This window comes from Accipiter gentilis, chromosome 23 (genome assembly GCF_929443795.1).
Source record: "Accipiter gentilis chromosome 23, bAccGen1.1, whole genome shotgun sequence".
Taxonomy (NCBI): Eukaryota; Metazoa; Chordata; class Aves; order Accipitriformes; family Accipitridae; genus Astur; species Astur gentilis.
In genome coordinates, this window is record NC_064902.1 from 14376497 (window position 1) to 14398462 (window position 21966).

General features: G+C 55.9%; 2 protein-coding genes across 3 annotated transcripts; one reads left to right on the forward strand and one right to left on the reverse strand.

The window, feature by feature from the left end:
* Positions 1-5727: 5727 nt before the first annotated feature.
* IMPDH2 (inosine monophosphate dehydrogenase 2) lies at positions 5728-17843 on the forward strand. Of its 2 annotated transcripts, XM_049826472.1 has the most exons (15): positions 5728-5879; positions 5981-6029; positions 6127-6228; positions 6569-6643; positions 7086-7292; positions 9489-9576; positions 10196-10395; positions 11432-11522; positions 12259-12354; positions 13749-13820; positions 16044-16187; positions 16408-16552; positions 16638-16781; positions 17168-17251; positions 17573-17843. In XM_049826472.1, the coding sequence occupies exons 1-15, from the start codon at positions 5782-5784 to the stop codon at positions 17592-17594; spliced, it is 1617 nt and encodes a 538-aa protein (XP_049682429.1). In that variant the 5' UTR covers positions 5728-5781; the 3' UTR covers positions 17595-17843. The 2 variants fall into 2 exon arrangements, with proteins under 2 accessions (XP_049682429.1, XP_049682430.1); XM_049826473.1 differs by lacking the exon at positions 13749-13820.
* A 616-nt stretch (positions 17844-18459) lies between these two features.
* Positions 18460-20911, reverse strand: NDUFAF3 (NADH:ubiquinone oxidoreductase complex assembly factor 3). Its single transcript, XM_049826486.1, has 5 exons — positions 20825-20911; positions 20385-20577; positions 20216-20282; positions 19778-19878; positions 18460-19583 (listed from the first exon to the last, which is right to left on the reverse strand). The coding sequence occupies exons 1-5, from the start codon at positions 20878-20880 to the stop codon at positions 19488-19490; spliced, it is 513 nt and encodes a 170-aa protein (XP_049682443.1). The 5' UTR covers positions 20881-20911; the 3' UTR covers positions 18460-19487.
* Positions 20912-21966: the final 1055 nt, after the last annotated feature.

The window sequence follows — 21966 nt, forward strand, 5'->3', positions numbered from 1 at the left end:
TCTTAGCTCAGTGTGTCTGCCCAGTGGGTAAGTTGGGAAGATGGTGCCCGGGTGGTGTGTAGTGCTGGCAACATGTACCCTCAGCTCAGTTCAGCCATTGGGAGCCAGCAGTTGCCCCCTGGTAGGGCGGCTGTTGGGATTGCTAATACTGCTTCAGCTGTCAGAAGCCTGTAATCCCTTTGCCGTATCTTAGGGACTGGAATGTCCATCTCTGGCCCTAATTTAAGTATTTAAAAACATGGTTAGGGGCAAACTCCCACTGCTTCAAGCAGCTCGGTGTGCTTGTTGCTCAGCATGCCCAACAGGCCTGCGCAGAGTGGATTTCCCATTCTTTTGGGTAGTTTGTCCTGTCTTCTGAATAGAGTTGCAAAGATGTGGGAGAAACTGCAGACACCTGTGCTCGAGTCCCAGTGTGTGCTCCACAATACTGCATGGGAAGCTAGCTCCAGCATGCCTGCATCTCAGTGTGAGCCTCCTGCTTTGTCTGTCTCCATCAGAAATGCAGAGAGTGTTGAAGTCATCTGCCAGATACCCAGTGTACAAGTCACTTCATTAGGTGGCTTTGGGAGTCACCTCTTATGCTAAAAATTGCCAGAAGCTGGAATAACTTGACAGAACATTAGGGCAGTTCCAGGTTAGGGGTGAACAGATACTTCAGCTGAGCTTTCTGGGGAAACAGAATTCGATGTTAGCTTAAAATTCTTGACTGTGCACTTTCCTTACTACCCTTAACTGCAGGATGATCTAAAATCTTTATAGGGGAAGAGTTCTCCTTGATCTTGGAGTATACTGCTTAAGAGTGGGGGAACTTGGCACATAGTGAGCTGTGGAGATCTCCTAATGATTGGTTTTGTCCTGACAGACTGAAGTGTTTCCATTATTTTCTCATTGTTCGGACATACATAGAAGAGGGATTTGCTGACGCGGAAGGGGACTGCCATACTGTTCTTATACTGTCTCATCAGAATGTCCACCGTGTTAACTTCATTCCCTATTTTTAGAGACAATCGATATACTGTGACTTAAGGATTACTTTCCTGGACCTGGCTTCTAGTCTGGCTCTCTGGAGCTAGTTTAAAAGGTACAGTATTTCTAGAAAATAAATATTATGTTCTTTGATAGCGAAGAACATGATCTGCTCCCTTTTAGGGGCTTGTAGGAAGACGTGCGCAGAGTAGCACAGAAGAGTGCTGTGGCTTAGGGTTGCTATCCAAGTTCTGGGAAATGTTCCCAGTCAAACATGTAAAATAGCTTTTTAACACTTTCCTATAACCAGCTTGACTGCTGCTTAAAGGGCATTCCCCCTCGGCTCCGAGAGTGCCAAACTGCTAGCTCTTGTATGCGTGTATATATTAAACAAGAACTCTCCATGCCCTATGCCTTGTATGAGACAGGCTGAAAATGCATCGATCTCTAAATAAATAAAGCTGAGAAGTCAAGCTAGAGACCCTGTGGTGTTGGTTTCAAACTATGCCCATCTTGTGTCTGTGGTATGAAAGGAACCATAGAAAGCAGAGTATGACTGACTATTGTAAAGCACCTCACATTCTGACATGAGACTTGTGTATTGTCCTCTCTTTTGACACTAATAGCATTGCTTTCCTAAGGAACCTTGTAGCCTCTTACACACTTGTCCATGGCACCATTAGATTTTCATTTATGTTCAAGAGTTCAAGCATTTCCTCTAAGTGGTAATGGCTGAAGAGCAGACTAGAGAGTGGTTCTTCACTCCTGTCTAGAGTGGTGACTAAAGGGAGCAGTCGAAATAACTTAAGACTCTCATCTGTTGGCTGCTTTACCCCTAGAGATCTCCTGTATTTTAGATGGGAGACAAGGTCTGAAGTAGCTCCCGAACTGTTCTGCCTTGGACCAATGAAAAAAAGGCTTAATCTGATCCCTAAATAAGAATCTTCTGCACTGTTGCTCCCAGGGCAGAAATTGAGACAGTCTTGTTCTCAACTGCATCAGGGGTACTGTCTGCCTTGGTGTATGTAGAATGGATTAGGCCATCTTCAGGCCTCCTATGCTGTGATAAGAACAGATCCAAAAGTGGTAGAAGAGAGCCCTCTGAGCATACGTGGGGTGGAGGACTTGCCGATTCTGTAGTTGCTCATCCTCTTGCTGGTCTGAGTGCTGCTAGACACTGGTTGACTGCGCAGTCTGACCAAACTGCATTCTCATCCAAGTTTAATAGTGACTTACTTCCAATTAGTGTTTGGACTCTTAAATCACTGTTCAAGTGGGATATAAACTGTCTTCCACCCTATATGGGGCTTTTCTCCCCATCTTCTTGCTGGAGCTGCCCCTCTCAAATACTACAGGGTATATACCTTATCCTGATGTTTCAGCCTGGTCTGTTTCCTGGTGCCAATGCGTAGGAAAGACCTTCTCAGCTCGAGCATCTTCCTACCTTAAGGAGCATCTCAAATCTTCTTCCAGAAGTCTCACTGACATGCTGCCCCAAAATCTCTGAAGCGATTGCTGTGTCCCCTACTTGTCAGTTCCCCTTGTTGTGTGGCTGAAGCCCGGCTCTCAGCACTGCAGTCACTTTCCTTGTATAACCTTGTGCATGGCAGCCATGTTTGCCTGCTTCTCCGTTCTCGTTTCAGCTCATCAGAATGGGGAGGCAGATTGAACCCACTTACAGCAGCAATAAACTGCATCTAGAACATGAGAGAACTGCAGGAGAGAATGAGGTGGAGGGGATGTCTCAGAAAGGCAGGGTCCAGTTGCAGCCCAGAGCCTCGCTTGATAATGAGTGTGCAGCCTATATGCAAAATACGTCTTGTCTGTCCCTCCCGTGTTGATCCTGGTCTAAACAGCACATGTGATTGGCATCCTGCAAAGTGACCTTCAGAACTCTCCAGTAGCTTTGCCCCGTGAGTAACTCACACTACAAATCATTTTAAAGAGATGCACTCAACTATTTTTTTAATTTAATTTTACTCTTATATTCTCTGCTCTTTGTAATCTGCTTGGAAATAAAATGTTTTTCCCTGCAGCCTTTGTTGTAGTCTGTTTGAGAACCATTAAACTTTGTCTGGTGTTTCTACTGGAACAGAAGCCAACTTGCCTGTTTACTGCTGTGCCTGTGCTCTAGCATAACAGCTGAGATCGGTGTGTGCCTCCCAGATAGGCTTAGCAAACCTTTGTTAGCGCTGGCCTTATTTAAAATAAAGGGTAGAGAGACCTGTTAAACTGATCTTGGTCTGGCACGATGCCTCCTGTTCCGCTGATCCTGTGACAGGCAACGCTGACTCAAGAGTGTGTGTCCTTGGCAGGCAGTGTTTTCCTCTGGAAGGCTGTGTTTCTGAACCCTGCCTCTGGGATGTGTATCTCAGTGCCTTTACTGATGACTGCTTTCTGTGGTGTGAGCCTAGATGCTTTATTTACTGCAAAGGACAGTGCTTTTCTTACAGCTCCTTAGCCCAAGCAAACTGTAAACAGTGGGAAACCGGTGTCTGGATAAGTGAAATCAACTCTTAGCTGAGAGTCAACCCAGGAATTACGTAAAGAAGTAGAAACCAGGGTGAAATGCAATCTTTTATAGCAGAGACTGTCAGGGAAGAAGAATTGAAACCCTGTGAAGTTCAGAGCGTAGCATAACAACAAGCACTGTTAACGTGGCTGAAGGAAGATGGCGTTGATGTTGCCATTCACAGTAGTAGTAACAGGATTAGCTACCAATCTCTTGGCTTAAAGTTTTAAGTGGCATTGCAGATCCTTGTCACTGCCTCAACTATGCAAGGGTCGCCTTTCCTTAGTTATGTGAGGGTCCTTAGAAGCCGCACATACCCTTTCTCACAGCAAAGTGAACATTCCTGTGCTGAGGTATGTGCCTTCCTTTCCTACTACAAACAAAACCACCGTCCGGTGGGAAGCAACTATAACTTAGAAACTGCAACCTCTGTTCTGTGCAGATTACTGCTGCTGAAACCAAACAAGCCACCCAGGAGTCCTGCTTCTACCCATAGCATAGTTCACTCATTTGGGGTCTTTCTCCCTCCCTGCATAAAAGTCAACATCAGCATCTACCAAAGCCTAGCTTAACTGGTCTCTCTCTAAACTCTATGCTGTATTTTGGAGAACCTTACTCAGACCAGCACGTTCACCCAAACTACAGGACTGAACCAGACCGGCAAACCTCACAGCATACGAGGGTTGTTGGCTTCCAAGTATTTTGGGAGACCTGAACAGACACCTCTGTTCACACTTCCTGTGTCCTATAGCTGGGTAACATGAGTAACACATTTTCTTAAAGCTACTTGCTGATCTTTGGACGAGGATTTAATCTACTGCAGTCAGACAGTTGGAGGTGCAGGAGCACCATTCTTTAGTTCCCCAAACTTGTAAGTGTTAAATAGTGGGTTGCAAGAGCAGGGCGAGAAGGGGCTTGGTTGTCCCGTTTCCCTGGTGCTCTGAGGCTAGATCAGGTATATCACAACAAACAAACCAGCCATCAGAAGAGGAGGTTGTTCTGTAGCCCATAGTACAGGAACTTTTCCTGACACCCAAATGGATCTGCGGGGCGGGAAACATCTTCATCCTGGAAACAGCCGAACGCTAGTTCCTGCAACTCTCCTCTAAGGCAGATGTGCATCTGTGCCCCTTGCTCTCCTGCAGGCACAGTCCTCCCTACTCCTGCTACCGCTCTTCTCTGAAATCCTCCCTCCAGCCGCCCGCCCTCTGTGGCACAGGCAGGAAGGTGCTACGCCGAGACCCCCCAGTCTGCAGCAGAGCGCAGCCATCCTCTTCACAGCGTTTGTGTGTACGACCTGGCCTGGTGCCTTTGGGAAGAGGGGGCTTGTGTAAGGCCAATGCCTGGCTGGGATCACCTCAGGTCCTCCCCTGTGGGACTGCTGCCTCGGTGAGATTCCCTCTCCCCTTTGTGCCTTTCGTTTCCCCTCTCATTGCTAGACTGTTGCCTCACTCCGGCCTCTTGACTTTCATCCTTCTTGCAGATAGCTTCTGACTTACAGAGTTGGATTCTGCTGGTGTGTTCCAGCTCAGCCCCCACCACAGATCTGACAGGCACGTGCTCCTGTCTTCTGAAGCTGCTGGATTTAGAGCTGAACCCAGTGCCTGACCCACTGGGCCTCACGGGCAGCGTCTTCCAGTGCAGGTCATCCACAGGTCGCCTTTTTTAGGTTGTTTTCTGGGCGCGTGTCACACTGTACAGGTCATGCTTGCGTAAGCAAAGCCGGGCCGTGTCACGCCGGGCTCTACTGGGCCGTACCCGGAGCCCAGCTCTCTGCTTAGTGCCTCCGTCCTATACGTCGAACTAGCCGCTTGGCTTGAACGAAAAAAGGCCCGTTGCGGCTCGTGACGTCCCGGCGGAGCCTTATTTCACCGGGCTGGCCGCTAACCGGTCCGGTGCTGCGAAGCCCCTTCTGTCGCGGGGCCCGCGGGCAGGAGAGGCCGAAAGCGGCTGCGACCCCCGGGCCCGCCGAGCCCGGTCCCCGGCGCGGGGGGCAGCTCCGTGGCCGGGCCCGCACGCCCCGCCCTGGGCAGGGCGGGCCCGTCCCGGTCGGTGAGACCGGCGCGGCCGGGGGTGGGTAGGGGGGCGCCCCCGGCGACCTCCCGGGCGGGAGGGGGCGAGGGTGACGCCCGGCCCCTTCCGGCGGCCGCTCTGGGCCGCGCTCTCGCTGGGCGGAGGCCGCCTGAGCCCTCGCGGCCGCCGTCGGGGAGCGCGTGCGCTCGGGGGCGCGCGGGGCGGCGCGGCGCGGCGCGGCGGGCACGCGGCGGCGGCGGTGGCGGCGGCGGCGGCGGCGGGCCGGCGCCATGGCGGACTACCTCATCAGCGGCGGCACCGGCTACGTGCCCGACGACGGGCTGACGGCGCAGCAGCTCTTCAGCTGCGGCGATGGGCTCACCTACAAGTGAGTGGGACCGGGACCGGGACCGGGACCGGGATCGCGGCGCGGGGCCGGCCCGCTGCGGTCGCTGACGCGTCTCCCCCTCGTTACCCTCCTTCCCCCAGCGACTTCCTCATCCTCCCGGGGTACATCGACTTCACGGCGGACCAGGTGGTGAGTAGCCGGGGCGGGGGAGCGGGCCGGTGCCCGGTGCCGCCGCTCACCAACCCCCCCCCCCCCCACCCCCGCCCGCCGCCTTCCTCCCCGCCAGGACCTGACCTCGGCGCTGACCAAGAGGATCACCCTGAAAACCCCGCTGGTCTCCTCCCCCATGGACACGGTCACCGAGGCCGGCATGGCCATCGCCATGGCGGTGAGTGCGGCCCCGCGGGGCGGGCACGGCCTGCCGCCGCCCCCGGCCGGTCCCCTCCGCCGCCGTTACCGGGATGGCGGGGCGCTGGCCCGGGGAGGGGGTGGAAATGCCGTGCGAGGCACAGACCTTTCTGCTCTGGGGCCACCTCGATGCTCCAGAGATCCCCCCCGAGGCGGCGGGCAGGCACCCCGCTCGCCCGCCCCCGGCTCTGCCGCACCGGCTACCCCGAGGGCGGCCGGGCTGGTCCGGCTCTCCGTGCCCAGCTGCTGGATCCGCCCGGGGAAGGGCCGGGGCCGGGGGGAGGTTTGGCAGCGACTTACGGCCGCCTTTGTGTTACCAGCTCACCGGGGGAATTGGGTTCATCCACCACAACTGCACCCCGGAGTTCCAGGCTAACGAAGTGCGGAAGGTGAAGGTGAGTGGCTGGAACGGCTTCGTGGAGGTGGGCAGCGGGGTTTGGCCCTGCTGAAGGAGATCTGAGAGGAGCTCACGGTTAAAGCGTGCCGGATCTTGGCATTTCAGAACGGTAGCGCTGCCGTGGTTGCCCGCGCAAACCTCTTGTTGCGTGTGAGGAGCTGTCCGTGTGCAGGCTGGGATTTGAGAAATGCCAGGCCTCCTGGCCTGGGAACGTTCCCCATAATTTCAGGAAGGAGGTTTGCCTGGGCACTCTTGGGAATCTAACGCTACTTGGATGAGCCTTGGTGCTGGTTTGGGAGTCGTTCTGTCAGTGAGCACATGGCCAGGCTGGGTGTTTGCAGACCTTTGTGAGTGGCCGCAGTAACCACCAGGCACGTGTCCGGCTTCTGCTCGGTCTGGCTGTGCCGCTTAGCCTGGCTGCTGAATCTGCTTCTTTTCAGAAATACGAACAAGGATTCATCACAGACCCCGTGGTGCTGAGCCCCAACGACCGAGTGCGAGATGTGTTTGAAGCTAAAGCTCGTCACGGATTCTGTGGGATTCCCATCACGGACAATGGGAAGATGGGGGGCAAGCTGGTTGGGATCATTTCATCTCGAGATATTGATTTCCTGAAAGAGTCGGAGCATGACTTGCCTCTTGGCGAGGTGAGAAGGGCGTGTCAGCGCCTGGTGGATGCGAGCCTTGCGTTAGGACGCAGCGTGGCTTGTGATAAGGAGGAGGGTGAGCGTGTGGCCGTGAGGATGCTGCACCAGCTGGAGGGAGCAGCTCCACGTTAGCTTTGTGGGTCCGTCTTTAACTGTATTTCCAGGGGAGAGCGTCTTGTTCATTTACGTGCTCTCTGCGACTCCTGCAGCGCAGATACAGGAGAGTAGCCGTGCAGTTAGTGTTCGCATGACTCCTCCTGTGGGGTTGTCTTTCAGTGTTGTGAAAGCCATCCTCTCTACAGCTGGTGCTCTTCCCTGGTTCAGTAATTAATTCCTGGTGTTCCTGGCTGCTGCTGTGGTCCCAGATAGCATGCTGGCACTGGCCAGGGCTGTAGCAGCTGCGCTGTGCCCAGCAAGCCCTCCAAGCACTGACCTTCCTTTTCTGGACTACCTTTCCCTGTGTGCCTCATCTAGGCTACTTGCTCTTTAAAATAACCCCCTGAACTTGGGGACTGGCAGTTTAGCCTTTATAATGCTACACCATGAAACTCCCCTCATACAGGAGGACGTTCTCTGTGATGCCTGTGTTGATTCCTGTTAGTTCTGGCATTCCTGTTACACGAGCTGTGTAACCGTAGATCTGCAGCACTGTCAGGTTACACCACCGGTGCCTCTTGCCCAGGCTCTGCTCTTGACTCATGACTATTTTTAGCTCTTGCTGACCAAACCTGGTATCACATGCTCATCCCTGTTTGGTTTGAAATCGCCTATAAATACCTGTAACAAGAATCTTACACCAGGAGTAGGTTATAAAAGTGCACATGGCCCTTTGAAGCGATGCTGGTCCATTCAGAGGAACCAGATAAGAATCTCCTCTCATCCTTTATGTGTGGATCATACAGCGCTGCAAAGTTGGAAGCTTGCTGTGTTTGGTGCTTGCCTCTGTCACCAGGCAAGGCTAGGGAAATTAATGGTCTCCTAGATCTCCCCCCCCCCCGCACAGCTCGCTGTCCAGCAGTCGTCCTACTGAGCAATTCATTGCCATCCAGTTAAACACACACGTCTCCTGTAGCTCAGGAAGCTCATGAATCCCACAGGCTTAGGGAGTGTGTCAGGGCATGTCCGTGATTCCTCAGGCTTTTCCTGAGATGTGGGTTCTGTCACAGAGAGGATTTTGGGTGGATGCAAGCAGGGTGAACCTCTTTCCTGATGCAAAATATCTGTTCTGGTGGTATAAATAACTAAAATGTTCCCTCTTTTCTTTGTTGTGTGCAACTAATCTACTTTCCTTGAGGGTTAGAGAGTGTTCCCTTTTAGCTTTGCTGGGCCTTCTTCAGTAACCTTTTATGAGAACATCCCATGTGAACTTTGTGATCGCAGAATGCTGCGGGTGGGAAGGGACCTCGAGGTCTCTTGTCATGCCTTCTGCTTGAGGCACGTTCAGCTGGACCAAGCTGCGTGGGGCTGTGTCTGTGCCTCCAAGGATGGAGAGATTTCGCTGCCTCTCTAGGCTACTCTTCCAGTGTTTGACCACCATTGCAGTGAAAGCTTTTTTTCTGTATACCGCATCAGATGTTCCCGTGTTCCAGCTTGTGTCCATTGCCCCTTGCCATTCCACTATGTTTTGGTGCTTATTTGTCAAGAGCGAGCACGGGTGATCGTGTTTGTTTGGACTGAAGCAACTCCTTTGCCCTATTGACCTTGCCAGCAGCAGCAGTGGGTTATTCTGAGCAGAGCCCTTCCAGAGCCTGTGTGCTGCGGCTTGCTGCCTGAAAACAAGCTTGGGGGTAGCATTTCTGCCAGAATAGCATGGGACTCTGGAGGTGTCTCCAGCCCTTATTTGCCTGTGCTCTATTAAAGGGGAGGGCTGCTTGGGTGACATCCCAAACAAGGGTCATCCGAGAGTCGTCCCTTGTTTCTAGGTGCTCTCCCTCAGCTTGCTGAGGCCCTCTGCCATCTCCTGTTTTCACTACACCAATGGGTTTGGGGACTGATGGCCGCTACTTGCATGGGGACAGGCCATATGACGCTGTTCCTGTGTGTTTCTGGAGGCGTGTTGCTGTGCTGTGGGCTTCTTTGTCTGTAGAGCACTCCCGCACGGCTGTTGCGGAGCATTTCATGTGGGCAGAGGGGTTCGGTATTTTCAGATCAGTGCGAAGGAGTTCTTGTGACTTTTTATCTTCTCCCTCCCACCAGATTATGACAAAGCGGGAGGATCTTGTTGTGGCCCCGGCTGGTGTAATGTTGAAAGAAGCAAATGAAATTCTGCAAAGGAGTAAAAAAGGTACCTGGGAATGTCTGCAAAGTGAGGGAGAGCCATGGAAGCGCTGGGTTGGGAGCAGTAGTGGGTGAATGTGGGCACGCGTCTGTCCGTGGGTGGAACATGGGAGAGCTGCGTTCCAGCACGGTGAGAGGACAGTGAGGAGAGAGTGCCCGCAGCCCTCTGCCAGGGTACAGAGTTCACATGCGTTCATCTCAAATCTGTTTGAAGTTGAGGGATTCTTGGCAGCCCAGGAGCTGAAGAGCGCCTGGCTGTCCAGCCACACATCTTCAATTTTCTATTCTGGCCTTCACATTTTGGCACTCAGTTCAGCTCTGTTAGGGTTTGGTAGTTTGACTTTTAACACAGTGTTGTGATTCTAATTATTAAGAAAGATGCAGTTTTTCTATGGTCAGTGTGAAAATACTGAGTCCTTCTCCAGTCCTGCAAACTCCTTGCTCTGTTTCCCGAAAATGAACTGCTGGCATCTGCGGCCAAGCAAGATTTGGTAACACACACCTCTTTGAGTCTCCACGTTGTACCAGTTCCTGCCTGCCTGATGCTCCTGGTCTGCCACACTGCTCCGGGCTAATGTCTGTCTCCTGCAGAAATCTGCAGTGATGTTCTTTCTGTTTGTTTCAAGGCAAGCTGCCAATTGTTAATGAAGATGACGAGCTGGTGGCTATAATTGCCCGCACCGATCTCAAGAAGAACCGGGACTACCCTCTGGCTTCTAAGGATTCCAAGAAGCAGCTGCTCTGTGGTGCCGCTATTGGCACCCACGAAGATGACAAGTACCGGCTAGACCTCCTGGTGCAGGCTGGCGTGGATGCGGTAGTGCTGGTGAGCCACCCACAAGCATCACATTGGCCTGGGGAGTTTGGGTGGGCTGAGGATCTGGTCTGACTGAATCTCTGACAGTGGGGCAGCAGCATGGCACTTAGGTCTTCGTTACAGGCCCTTTTGTGTTAGAATATGGCAGTTTGTTGACCTCAGTCTCATTTTGGTTGGAGTCCTCAAATAAGAAGAGTTCCTCTTGCCTGGGAACTTAGTGACCTTGAGGGATTATGTGGGGTGCATCAAAGCCCTGAAGGCTGAGGAGAAAAACATTGTTAGTTAATACAGAATCTTCTGCAAAAGCTTATTGCAGTCTGCCGCCATGGTCTCTGATGTTCCTAACTGTTTTTGAATATTTGGCTTCTTACAGTTTCCCTTATGCTTCTGTGGTGTTTGTTACTGTGTTATTCTCTTAACTGCCTGATGTTCAGGAATGGTCAGTCCAGAGCTGCTTTGCTCATCTCCCCTTCTGGCCTGTAAGCTTTCGGGCACAGCCATCACTGCCTGTATTTGCACATTGTTTTCTCATTGATTGTTAGCTTGTGAGGCCACTGTGCTCTGAGGGCATGGCTGAGCAGTGTTGCAGCTGGAAATATTTAACAGACACTGCGAGTTGGCTGGGTCACGGAGGTTGGCAGGGCCTGAGCACTCGGTGGTCAACATCTGGTATTTCAGCTGCTCTTCTGCGCAGCAGGGAGAGGTGCATCTCCCTGCCAGCCCTGCTGGGTTTCACAAGGAACATCTACCATTTTACCTGTAGTTTGAGACAGGCCTGACGGTGTCCTGGTGGTAGAGCTAGACGGTTCTTACCTGCAGCCAGATGTGCTGCTTGTTGCCTACTGTAGAAGCCACAGGATTTAAACGTGAAGGATATTAGTCTTGGTAGCAGCTTCTCCTCTGGTTCTGTGCTCAGTTTGGGAAGTCGTCTTGCCCACTTAGCAGAGACCCCAGTAAGCAGAGTGAAGATCTGAGGCTCTTCTGGAGCTGTATTTGTAATCTTTTGCAGAAATTGTCATTGAAATTGGTTTTATTTCTGTTGCAGGATTCCTCTCAGGGGAACTCCATCTTCCAGATCAATATGATAAAATACATTAAGGAAAAATATCCCAACCTACAAGTTATTGGAGGAAATGGTAGGCATGTGTTGAAGACTGTTCTTGTCTTTAAATTACATTTGTTTCTTAGACATAGAGGGAGCTGCAGGATGAAACAGTCATCTTGGTAAATGTCTGTGAACTTAAAATGGTTTCCTCTGGCTTGTGGAACAGGGCAAGACCACTCTGCAGACACAGGGCAGTACCCTGCTGCTGCTACAGCTGCAAATATTTTGAAACCTTTGTTTTGCAGCACAGTGTGCTACAGTCCTCTGTAGCCTGTTACACATTAGCTTCTTTTACACACCAGTTTAAAATTTTGGATGGTAATAATAATAATGAGTATTGCTCAATGTGGAAACCTAATGGAAGTTTTCCCTGCCTCTTGACAGCGGAGTTCAGCAGTCCTTGTCTTTACCTGGCTGGTGTGTTACTGGTGCTGCTGTTAGCCTGTGCTCTGCCCTCCCTACCTGGTGTGGCCCAGAGAGTGCTTGGCACCATGCGGTGACCTCTGCTACCTCAGCCTTTGGGTGTAAATGTGTTGCACAGTAGCCTAAAGGGCCACTGTCATCTCGCCCACTGGGGACAGCTGGGACAGAAACTCATGGCTGCTTTTGCAGATGGGCCTGGTAGCAGTGGACAGCCAGGCCTGGCTCTGACGCAGGCTGGTGCCCTGGGTAGGGGATGTTTGCAGCCACGGGGGAAGCACCAAGGCAGAGCAGTGTCGCATGCAAATCTGCTTGTCTCTCTTCAAACCAGTTTCTGCTCCCCACAGTTGTGACTGCTGCTCAGGCCAAGAACCTCATTGACGCAGGGGTCGATGCCCTGAGAGTCGGGATGGGCAGTGGCTCCATCTGCATCACACAGGAAGGTGAGAGAGATCAGCCATCTCCTAAACAGGCTGAAGAGAGACATCTGTTTAATAGAGATTCCCTGCTGAAAAGCAGCATAGGTGGGATGGACTTATGCCATTGTAAGGGCAGTGTCCAACAGCAAGCTATCTTTTACCTGCTTCGTCTAGGATGTTCTCATCACCTGGGTCAAACCTTTGGGGTGGCAGCAGCAGCAAAGGCATTTCCCAGTACTGACCGAGACTGAGTAGAGCAGGTGTGGCACGCGTGGCTTTGCCTGAGAGGAGCTGCAGGCTCGGTGTGGGATGGGGCTGGCGGGCAGCTCTGCAGGGAGAGGGTCTTGCTGGGTCCCCAGTGCTGACGGATGAAGTGCACTGGGCTGTCTGTGCTCCCTTTCCCTCTGGCAGCAGTGTGCGTGATGCTTGAGTATTGGTCTGCTGGGCTCGATGCCTTCCTGCAATTTCCAGGCCAAAATGGGATTTCTGGCCATTGTCTCTACAGTTAGCCGGAGCTTGTGTGGGGCAGAGGCTGCGTCACCCTTAGCTGAAAGGTGGAGAGGGGCATCTGCAGGGCCTGGAGGAAGGCTGCCTTGAGGACAGGTTCAGTCCTGTTTTGAACCTGGCAGGTGAGGTGCAGAGAGGTAGTGCAAGGCGCCGTAGCTCACAAACACAGCCCCTCTCTGCTTTGCTCCTTGGTCCTTGCCACGGGAGGCAGCAAGAGGGTAGCTGATGGCTGAAGGCCCTGCATTAGCTCTGCTGATTCCAGCATGGAGCCTTCGAGCAGCCCTGGACCTAGGCTGCGTTCCTGCTTTGCCTGCCATGGGAGCGCTGGCTGTGGGTGGTTTCCCAGTCGGGGCAGTCTGTCTCAGGCAACCTTTCTAGGGAGGTTGTGGTGTCCTTGGGCTGATGCTTCCGTGGCCCGAGCAGAACCAGGACACACGTATCGCCCTCTGACTCTGAGGCAGAGGAGCCACTGAGGCCTGTTCTGTTCTACAGCAGGGTGAATGTCTCCAGAGGCTGCCTCCCCTGGCTGCCGTGGGAGGTGAGGTTGGGTGCTGGTTTTGGGGAAGGAACAGAGCAGAGGCAGAATGTGGCACTTCACAGGAGATATCGTTGCAAAACTCTTAACCACAGCTCCCCAGGTTTTTGTCCCTCTTAAAGCAAGAACTCTGGCCCTTTGGGTTAGGGGGGGGTCACCTCTGTGGATGGCTGCTGGGGTAGGGTGAGCATGTGCTGTGCACAGCTGGGCCTGGCTGGCTTGGATCTGGCCTCTGGTTTGGCTCAGGCTAGGAAGGGTTTGCAAGGTCAGCTCTGTCCCACACTGTATGCTCTGCCTAGTAGCAGGTCACTGCTGGGGTCCTTTGTTCTGCTGCTGTTCTTCTGTCTCTAAAATCTGTGTGTTTGTTTTTGTTTAGCTGCTCCAAAGATCCCTCCAGACCTAAAGTCCCACAGCCCCAAATGCCCTTCTACTGTCACGGGCACCTATAGTAAGTCACTTGCCCTGTTCCCAACCCTAATTACGTGTCTTGAAGCAGGACCCTGATTTGGCTGCACATGGCCCTACTGCTTGTTTGAGAATAATTTAGCTGTAGATGCACTTGGGGTTTTGTGGCTTTGGATACTGGTTTTGAATCTGAAATGGAAGCTGAGAAGCCTTTCTGAATTCCTAAAGCAGGGTCTGAACTGTCAAAGCTGAGGGCACTCAGGCCTGTCCACCCTCCACTCCAAAATCCAGTTAGGAGCCTGACTGGGCTTTCTGACTGCATCTTCTGGATCTCTAGCCAGGCATGCCCCTGCTGATCCAGTGCTGGGAGGTGATCACTGAGCAGTCAGTCTTTGATCCTGCTCTAAATCTGGCCCCAGTTGTGGGGAAGTTGTACACTGGCTAAGCTTCACTCCAAGCTACCTCCCCTGGGGTTACAGAGAGACTTAACTGATTACAGCCACCTTGGCAGCTGTGTACCAGAACCATTTCTTTCCCCACCGACAGCTGTGGAGAGAAAGGGCTCTTCCCCTGCCCAGCACAGGGTGCAGCATTGTCTGCTCTGTACTTCTCCAGTGCTACCAGATCAAGCAGCCACCTGAGGCAAGCCTTGGGTTTTGCCCTTTCTCCTAGTTTTGACGCACCTCAAAGGGAAAGAGGTTTTTGTTGAAGATCCCAGGTTTTCTCTAGCAGATGATCTTGCAGGGACACCCTTTGCAGATACGCTAAAAAAGACAAACCCTCACCAGACCACTCGGCGTGTGTGTGCTCTGAACCCTGCTTTGGAAGCCTGCGCTCTGAAGCTGTGGCGCTGGGCACTGGGACATTCAGAATGGTGTGATGTTCCCAGGAGCCCTGAGCCAAGCTGTTCCTTAAAGGGCTGGTCTCTCTGATTGCTCTTCTGAGGTTTCTGCAGGCCCTGCACTGTCTACAACACAATCACAGAGACTCTGGACTCTAGACCCTCCAAAACTGGGTGCTTCTCTCCACAGAGCTCTTCCCTTGCAGCATTTTGCAGCTGCAACGTGGCCTTTAGCAGTGCAGTACCAAGCGAGACCATCTCTTTAAGACTAATGGCATTCATGTTATAGCTGGCAGACTCTCCCTGGCTGGCTAAGCCCTAGCTTAACGCCAAGTTTTGTTCGATTAAAATCAGTTCTTTCATGATCTCAGCCTGGAGTCTGGCTTCCCTCTTTCAGCAGCTGCTGCTGAGCACTGGGAGAGGAGCAACTGCAGACTCTCGGCCTCGGCAAACCTCTGCCAGGGATGCACGCTGCCAGTGCTGCTGCCAGGCAGGCTAAACCACACCTGGAGTTCACGCTCCAAAGTACTAATCCTGCATGGCCATAATCTTACCCAGTGTATCGGACTAACAGTGACTGGAGAAAAGGCTTCCAGTTAATTGTGGGTAAGGGACGTCTCCCTGAGAGAAGCTTATCTCAGTGTCCTTGCATGCCTGTGGCTGACAAATGCGTCGCCAGATGTGCCCTGTGCTGGTTTTCCCTCGCACAGTGGGAAGCCTCTTAACTGCTACTGACTGGGAAGAGCAGGTAAATCCAAAGCTAATAACTCCCTTCCCATGGGGCAGCTAAACTTGACAGAAGCCTTGCTACATTGTGGGGCAGGAACATAAATTATTTCCTGTAAGCCATCAAATCATCCTGCCCGTTTCCTTTTCCACTGCTGCATGTGTGTTTGTGTGTGTGCAGATATATATGTGTGTGTGTATATATATATTTATATATATATACATACCAGCTCTCTCCCAGCCAGCTGCCTTTCCATGCAAGAAGCACATCATACAGCTGCTGGGTATATGGAGAAGGGGTCTGGCACCACTAGGAGGGAGCGAGCGGTGGGACGTGGCTCCAGTGATGCTCTGGAGAGGGGCTTTTGGAGTCTGCTCCCCTTCCTTCCCAAGCTCCCCACACGTCTGCTGCGCACCAGGATGGGCTGTGAGTCTCGGCTGATCCCAGGCATTTGGTCAAAGACCCCAGTCCCAAGGTCACCCACAGTTTTTGGAGTAGAGGGCCATGAGGATGTCCTAGCAGGCATCTCCTGGGCATCCGCTTCTCTTGCAACTCGGCCTAGGGAAGGAGCATCCAGGGATTTGTGCGTTCCCGAGTGCTGGAGCATGTGTGTGCTGGAAGCCTAAAAGGGCCTGCTGGGGAGGGAACACACTGCTGCATAGGCGCTGACCGTTTCTCTGCTCTCTCCCTGCCCACAGTGCTGGCGTGCGGCCGCCCCCAGGCCACGGCAGTGTACAAGGTGTCTGAATACGCCAGGAGATTCGGCGTCCCCGTGATTGCAGATGGAGGGATCCAGACGGTTGGGCACATTGCAAAGGCCCTCGCACTGGGGGCCTCCACAGGTGAGTAGCGCGTTGGGCAGCTGGGTCGTGCACGTTCGTAGGGAGTCTCTTAGGAAGGGTTTCCATACGGCACTGGATTCCGGGCACGAGGGCGTATACCTGCAGGTGGCTGGGGTCATGGCAGGGGTCCAGCACAGTGCTGTGCCCAGGGACCCTGAGGGTTTTGCGGTCACAGCCTTCCTGCTGCTGACATGCTGTTCTGGGTGCTCTCTTGTGCTAGTGATGATGGGCTCTCTCCTGGCTGCCACCACGGAGGCCCCGGGCGAGTACTTCTTCTCAGATGGAATTAGGCTGAAGAAATATCGTGGCATGGGCTCACTAGATGCCATGGACAAGAACTTGGGCAGCCAGAACCGGTATTTCAGGTAAGAGATGGGGCTTTGGGGCAGCAGATCAAGCTTTTGGGGTGTCTCTGCTTCATAAACTTCCTTGATTTTTGCTCTCATGCAGTGAGACAGACAAAATCAAAGTCGCCCAGGGGGTCTCTGGTGCAGTACAGGACAAGGGCTCTATCCACAAATTCATTCCGTACCTGATTGCTGGGATCCAGCATTCCTGCCAGGATATTGGTGCCAAGAGCCTTACCCAAGTCCGGTGAGTGCTTCCCCTCGCTTGTGCTCTGGTTAGGTCACAGTGCTGCCATTTGGGGTCCCTGGGCAAGCTGTACCCAAGCTGCAGTGTGTTCTGTGTGGCCTGAGCTTGCTGTAGCTCTCTTCCCTCATCTCCAGCGCACACTGTGTCATAGATTTGCCAGCCCCAGGGATGCAGGAGCATGGTCTCTTGTGGCATATTCAGCTGGCTGGACTTGAAATGTTGGGGTTACCTTACTGTGCCTGGCTCTTAGGAGCACAGCAAAGACCATTCCGGCCGCAGCTGGAGGAACCAGTGTCCCTCGTCCCAGCTGCTCCAGCTGAATGCGTGCCAGAGCACTGTCTTTCTGGGATGCTGGCTGGCTTGTGATGGGTGTCCTTCCCCCTCAGAGCCATGATGTACTCGGGAGAGCTGAAGTTTGAGAAGAGGACGACGTCTGCCCAGGTGGAAGGAGGGGTGCATGGCCTTCACTCGTAAGTGCTGCTGGCATGACCCGTCTCCCCGAGATGGGTGTCACAGAGAGTTAAGCGTGGCTGTCTGGTGCCTCAGCTGCCTTGCCACTGGCTTGGCATGGTGCTGGCTTCACCTGCCACTGCGCAGCTGGGCTGAGCCGCAGCATGTTGTCTGGCGTGGGCCAGCACTCCTCTCACAGCCGGGCATGAGCAGAGGAGCTGGTCCCTGCCAGTGTACCATGGGCTGGCAGGGCAGGAGCCATTCCTAACTGTGCCTTTGGTCCTTGCCCTCAGTGAGGTGGGTCGGTAAAAGGTCCCTCTGGTTTGCTGCTCCCTTCACAGGTATGAGAAGCGCCTCTTCTGAAGGAGGTCCGTCTGTGTCTGTCATCGTGCCACTCAGCCCTGCGCCACCCCGTGCGGGAGCTGCTCTTGCTGTAGAAGTGCCATTACTCTGTGGGCTGCCTGGAGCTCCCTGTGTCCCTTGGCTGCTTCATCACCACGTGAGAGGGCCCACCTGCCACCCAGAAGTAGTGATCCTGGGCTGGCGCCTGGAGCCTTGCACGTGTTGGCCATGTTTTACAATAAAAGAGGAAAAGATGTGCAGTTGGTGTCAGCCCAGAGCCCTTCTTCCTTCTGTACTGCCCTTGTTCTACTTCCTTGGCTCTCTTCTTCACTTCCTGCACCTTCTCAGGAGCAGCTGATGGCCCCAGAAGGGACATGGTGTGTGTGAGGGGGAACAGGGAGGGGACAGCCCCAGGACAGGGCTGAGTGGATAATGCAGTGCTGGGTGTTTAAAAAAACCTTCATCAGCGCAGAAAACAAGTGGCTGCTAGGCAAGAAGGCAATACTGCTGGGAGCACATGCCCCAGCAGCTGCACCCCCTTCGGCTGGGCAGTGGGGGTGGTACAGATCACTTGCCCAGGCTTCTTCTATAGTTTGTTTGCCAAAAGGTGTGTGGACAATGAACTTGGAATGGCATGGGATTATAAAGGAGCTGGTGCTTGCATTTCTGCACTCCTGACCAGTGCAAACCTCCCTGGCTTGGCTGGATTACCTGTGCTTGCAACACCAGGTGACTAAGGTATTTTCCACCTGTATCAGTGGTGTGTGTCATGTCATCTCCCCCCCCCTCCCCCCCATGCAAATTAACTCCTGCCAAAGAGCACATTTACCATCAGGGTTTTGTGTCTCTAAACTGAAAAGAAAAAAAAAATATCATCACTCTGTAGCACGGTGATGTCAAATTACATTTACACATGTTAAAACCAGAGCCTTGAATTACAACATAATTGTGTCAAACATTCATTAATGTAGCTGACTCAGGGCTGGGGACTACAGCCATGTCCCCCACCCGCTCCTTGGGCCCGTGGAGGTTACAGGGTTTGGGGGACAAGGCTGTGATCAGGTACCTGTAGCCCAGTCCCAGGAGTGGCATCCACAGCCACGTCCCAGTGCAAGGTTGGGGGGGGGGGGGACAACAGGACAGTGACCCTCTCCATGTCCCCTGCTTAAGCTGAGCCTGCAGGGAGGTGGGGTGCAGCATCCAGGGACCACCTGCAGCTCGAGGCTTCACAAGGGACAGCAGCACTGCAGGGCGGCACAAAACCCCGCAGGAGAGCCCAGGACAGGCCAGTACCAGCTGGGACCCACCAGTTGCCTGTGCCGGCTGTGCTCAGGGAACTGCTGGCAGGTGGCACCCCTGGCACCACACACGCTGCCCAGGGAGCAGCCACAGCCCATCCCCACCACCCAGCCAGCTCCACAGGGCAGCAACCACACACATCATCAGTGCATTACAGCCTTGCTCTGCTGTGCATTAACCACTACACAATTGCTTTGTACTTCCAATTTACATGTATTTCCCTTGTGGAGCCCCAAACGTGCCCGGGGGCATGCAGCTCACCCCACCAGCCTCTATCCTGCCTTGGGACAATGGCTTCTTGCTGCCAAGGTACCTACCCGGCACCACCTCGGCAGAACAGCAGGGCTGTGGGTGAGGTGCTGCCAGCAAAGTTCACGCCTCGTGCCATGCCCTGCAGCCCCAGCCCAGACTGGGCAAGGAGGCCGAGAAGCCAGGGACTTCGGGGCAGAGCAGAGCCCACGCACCTCACAGCGCCTTCCTGTGTGCAGAGTCACTATCCAGCCAGCAGCTCTGACAATTTAGTCCGAAGCATTTCTCCACCGGGAGCGATGACGCTCGGGAGCTTCAGGCAGACAAGGGAAAAGCTGCTCAGCTCACGGCCGTGGCAGGCAGCACCTACATCCCCTTGTAGGTGCCCCGTGGAGGGATGAGCCCAGCAGCTGCCACGCGCTTTTCACTGGTTAGGAAGTTGAAGGTTGCACATGCGTTTGGCTGTGAAACAGAAAAGGGAGGCAGTGAAGCCCTAGTCCTCTGGCAGGAGATGCAGCCTTTCCCCACAGGGCACACAACCCCCTCCCTCCTGTCCGTCCTTGGGCAGGCAGAGCCTAGGGGGGATTCCCAGTGCCACCTCCTCCCCTTTCACTGGGGCGCTGCCTGTATGCACCCCTCTGCACACCCCTCCTCACCGTGTCCTGCACTTCCACAGCAATCCCGCTCTCCCGCATGTGCTTCAGCATGGCAGGGTGGAGCCGCTCCACCCTTTCTCCTGTGCCCAGCACCAGGATCTCTGCAACCAGGACATGACCACTGGCAAGGGTGGGCAGGGCTGCACTCGGGTTGCCTCGGCCCAGACCTGCCCTCCCTGCAGGGACCAACAGCTTCCCCACAGCCGCCCCTACAGGAGCCCAAACGAGGAGGAAGCCCACCCCGCTGCACTCCTCCAGCTGCTGCCGCAGAGCAGAGGGATGCCAGAGAGCAGTTCCTTCCCCCAAAATGCTGGCAGGGGGTGCTGCGGAGTGGGCTGGGGCAGACCTGCACTGGCCCTGAGGGGCAGCCAGGCCCCGTCAGCCTGGAGCCAGCTCAGGCAGGCTGTGACAGTGCAGGGCCCCGGCTGCCCCACGTACCTATTTTGGGCTCCAGCAGCCGGAACAGCGACAGACTCTCATGCGAGATGTCCCTGTAGGAGCCAACCTGCGGGGACACCAAGGGCACTGAGTGGGGCAGACCCCCCGGGTGCTTGCCCACAGCGTGGGTGGGGGCCAAGCGGCCCAGGCCCCACCACCGGGCACTCACGTTCCACTGGAGGATGGTGCGGGGCAGGACAGCGCAGGGTCCCACCACCAGGTCCCCGCTGATGGTGAAGCCGCGGCTGCTGTAGCCCTCGATGAACATGGTGTTGGGGGACTCCGGTTCCAGCACCGTCACCCGTGTCCGCTGGTAGAGTTCATCGTCCGCTGGTGTGAGGCGGTGAGCCCGGCACGGCGGCCTGCGGGGACAGGGAGCGGCAGGGATACGTGGGGCCCACGGCCAGCCCTACAGCCACCCCGCAGCGAGCCCCACGGACGGCCCACAGCTACCCCCGGCAGCCCCACAGAGAACCCCACGGCCGCCCCACAGCTACCCCCGGCAGCCCCACGGCCACCGCCCCGGCGACCACACAGCGGTCTACCCCCGGCCCAGGGTGACCTCCAGAGCCCCGGTGCCCGTAGCCGTAGCCGTAGCCGTAGCCGTACCCGCCCGCCACCCGCCGTGCCGCCGGTCCCAGCAGCCGCAGAGCCGCCACCGCCATGGCCGCTCCGCCACCGGAAGCGCAGAGAGGCCCCGCCCCCTCGCCGCGCCCCGCCCCGCCCCGCTCGCGCCCCCTGGCGGCCGCCGCCGGCGCCGCTGACCGGGCTGGGACAGCGGCCCCGGGGGCGGGAGCGGGGCCGGCCCGGGGCCCCCCGGGGCTCCCACCTCCTGCCGGGGGGGCGGCGGGGAGGGACACACACACACCCCACCACCACCACCACCACCCTCCTCCTCCTCCGGGCCCGGGCCCGCCCCGACCTGGTGCGCCCGGGGCGGGCTGCGGCCAGCGCCGGAGCGAAACCGAAAGCGGCGGCGGGGCAGGGAACGGCACGGCGGGTGCGGGGCGCCGGGGGTGGGGGGGGCGGGCACCGCGGGCTGCGCTGCGCTGCTTCGGCCCTGCCCCCGGCGGCGCCGGGCGTCCCGCCTCGGGCGCCCCGATCCCCGCCGCCGCGGAGGGCCGCGGAGCGGCCCGGGCTGCTGCGCCGGAGGCTGCGGGGCCGGAGGTGAGAGGGGAGCGGGCGGCTCCCGGTCCAGGGTCCCCGCCACTCCGCGGGGCGGCCGGGCCGGGCGGCGGGGAGGGAGCGGGACCGGGGCTCGGCCGCGCTCCCGTCCCGCAGTCGCGGGGCGCCCGCCCGCCCGCCGCCTGGCCCCCGGGCCCGGCCCCGCCGGTGCCCCGGGGCTGCCCCCGGGCTCGGCACGGCTCCCCGGCCTCCCTGCTGCGCCCCCGGCACGGCTCTGCCCCGGTCCCCTGCCCCCCGGCACGGCGTGCCCCACCGCGGGGCAGCTGCCGCCAGCGGGGGCTGAGACCCCCGAGCCTGAGGACGGCCGGCGGCCGGGTCCCTCTTCCCCCTCTCCTCCGTGTCACGCTCGGCGGGCCTGGTGGCAGCGGGTGGCGGGGGACCGGGGGCTCATGGGGGTGCCCTGGGGCCGGGGACCCACGTCCCCCGCCCCACGCCACCCAGCCGGGACCAGCCAGAGCCCCGACACGGCGGGGGTTACCGGGAAGCTCCCCGGCATCGGCGACGGCACTTTTCCCGCCGTCGCGCCGTGCCGTGCTGGGGTGGGGAGGCGTCAGGAATCCCCAGCA

Bases quoted from the DNA above. Each gene is read 5' to 3' on its own strand.
- IMPDH2 (XM_049826472.1), top strand. From the start codon at position 5,782: ATGGCGGACTACCTCATCAGCGGCGGCACCGGCTACGTGCCCGACGAC. The intron at 7,293-9,488 runs GTGAGAAGGGCG...CCCTCCCACCAG, and splicing joins ATGACTTGCCTCTTGGCGAG to ATTATGACAAAGCGGGAGGA. The intron at 16,553-16,637 runs GTAAGAGATGGG...GCTCTCATGCAG, and splicing joins AGCCAGAACCGGTATTTCAG to TGAGACAGACAAAATCAAAG.
- NDUFAF3 (XM_049826486.1), bottom strand. From the start codon at position 20,880: ATGGCGGTGGCGGCTCTGCGGCTGCTGGGACCGGCGGCACGGCGGGTG. The intron at 19,879-20,215 runs GTACGTGGGGCA...TCCTGGTTGCAG, and splicing joins GCTGCTGGAGCCCAAAATAG to AGATCCTGGTGCTGGGCACA. The intron at 19,584-19,777 runs GTGAGGAGGGGT...TCTGTTTCACAG, and splicing joins CTGTGGAAGTGCAGGACACG to CCAAACGCATGTGCAACCTT.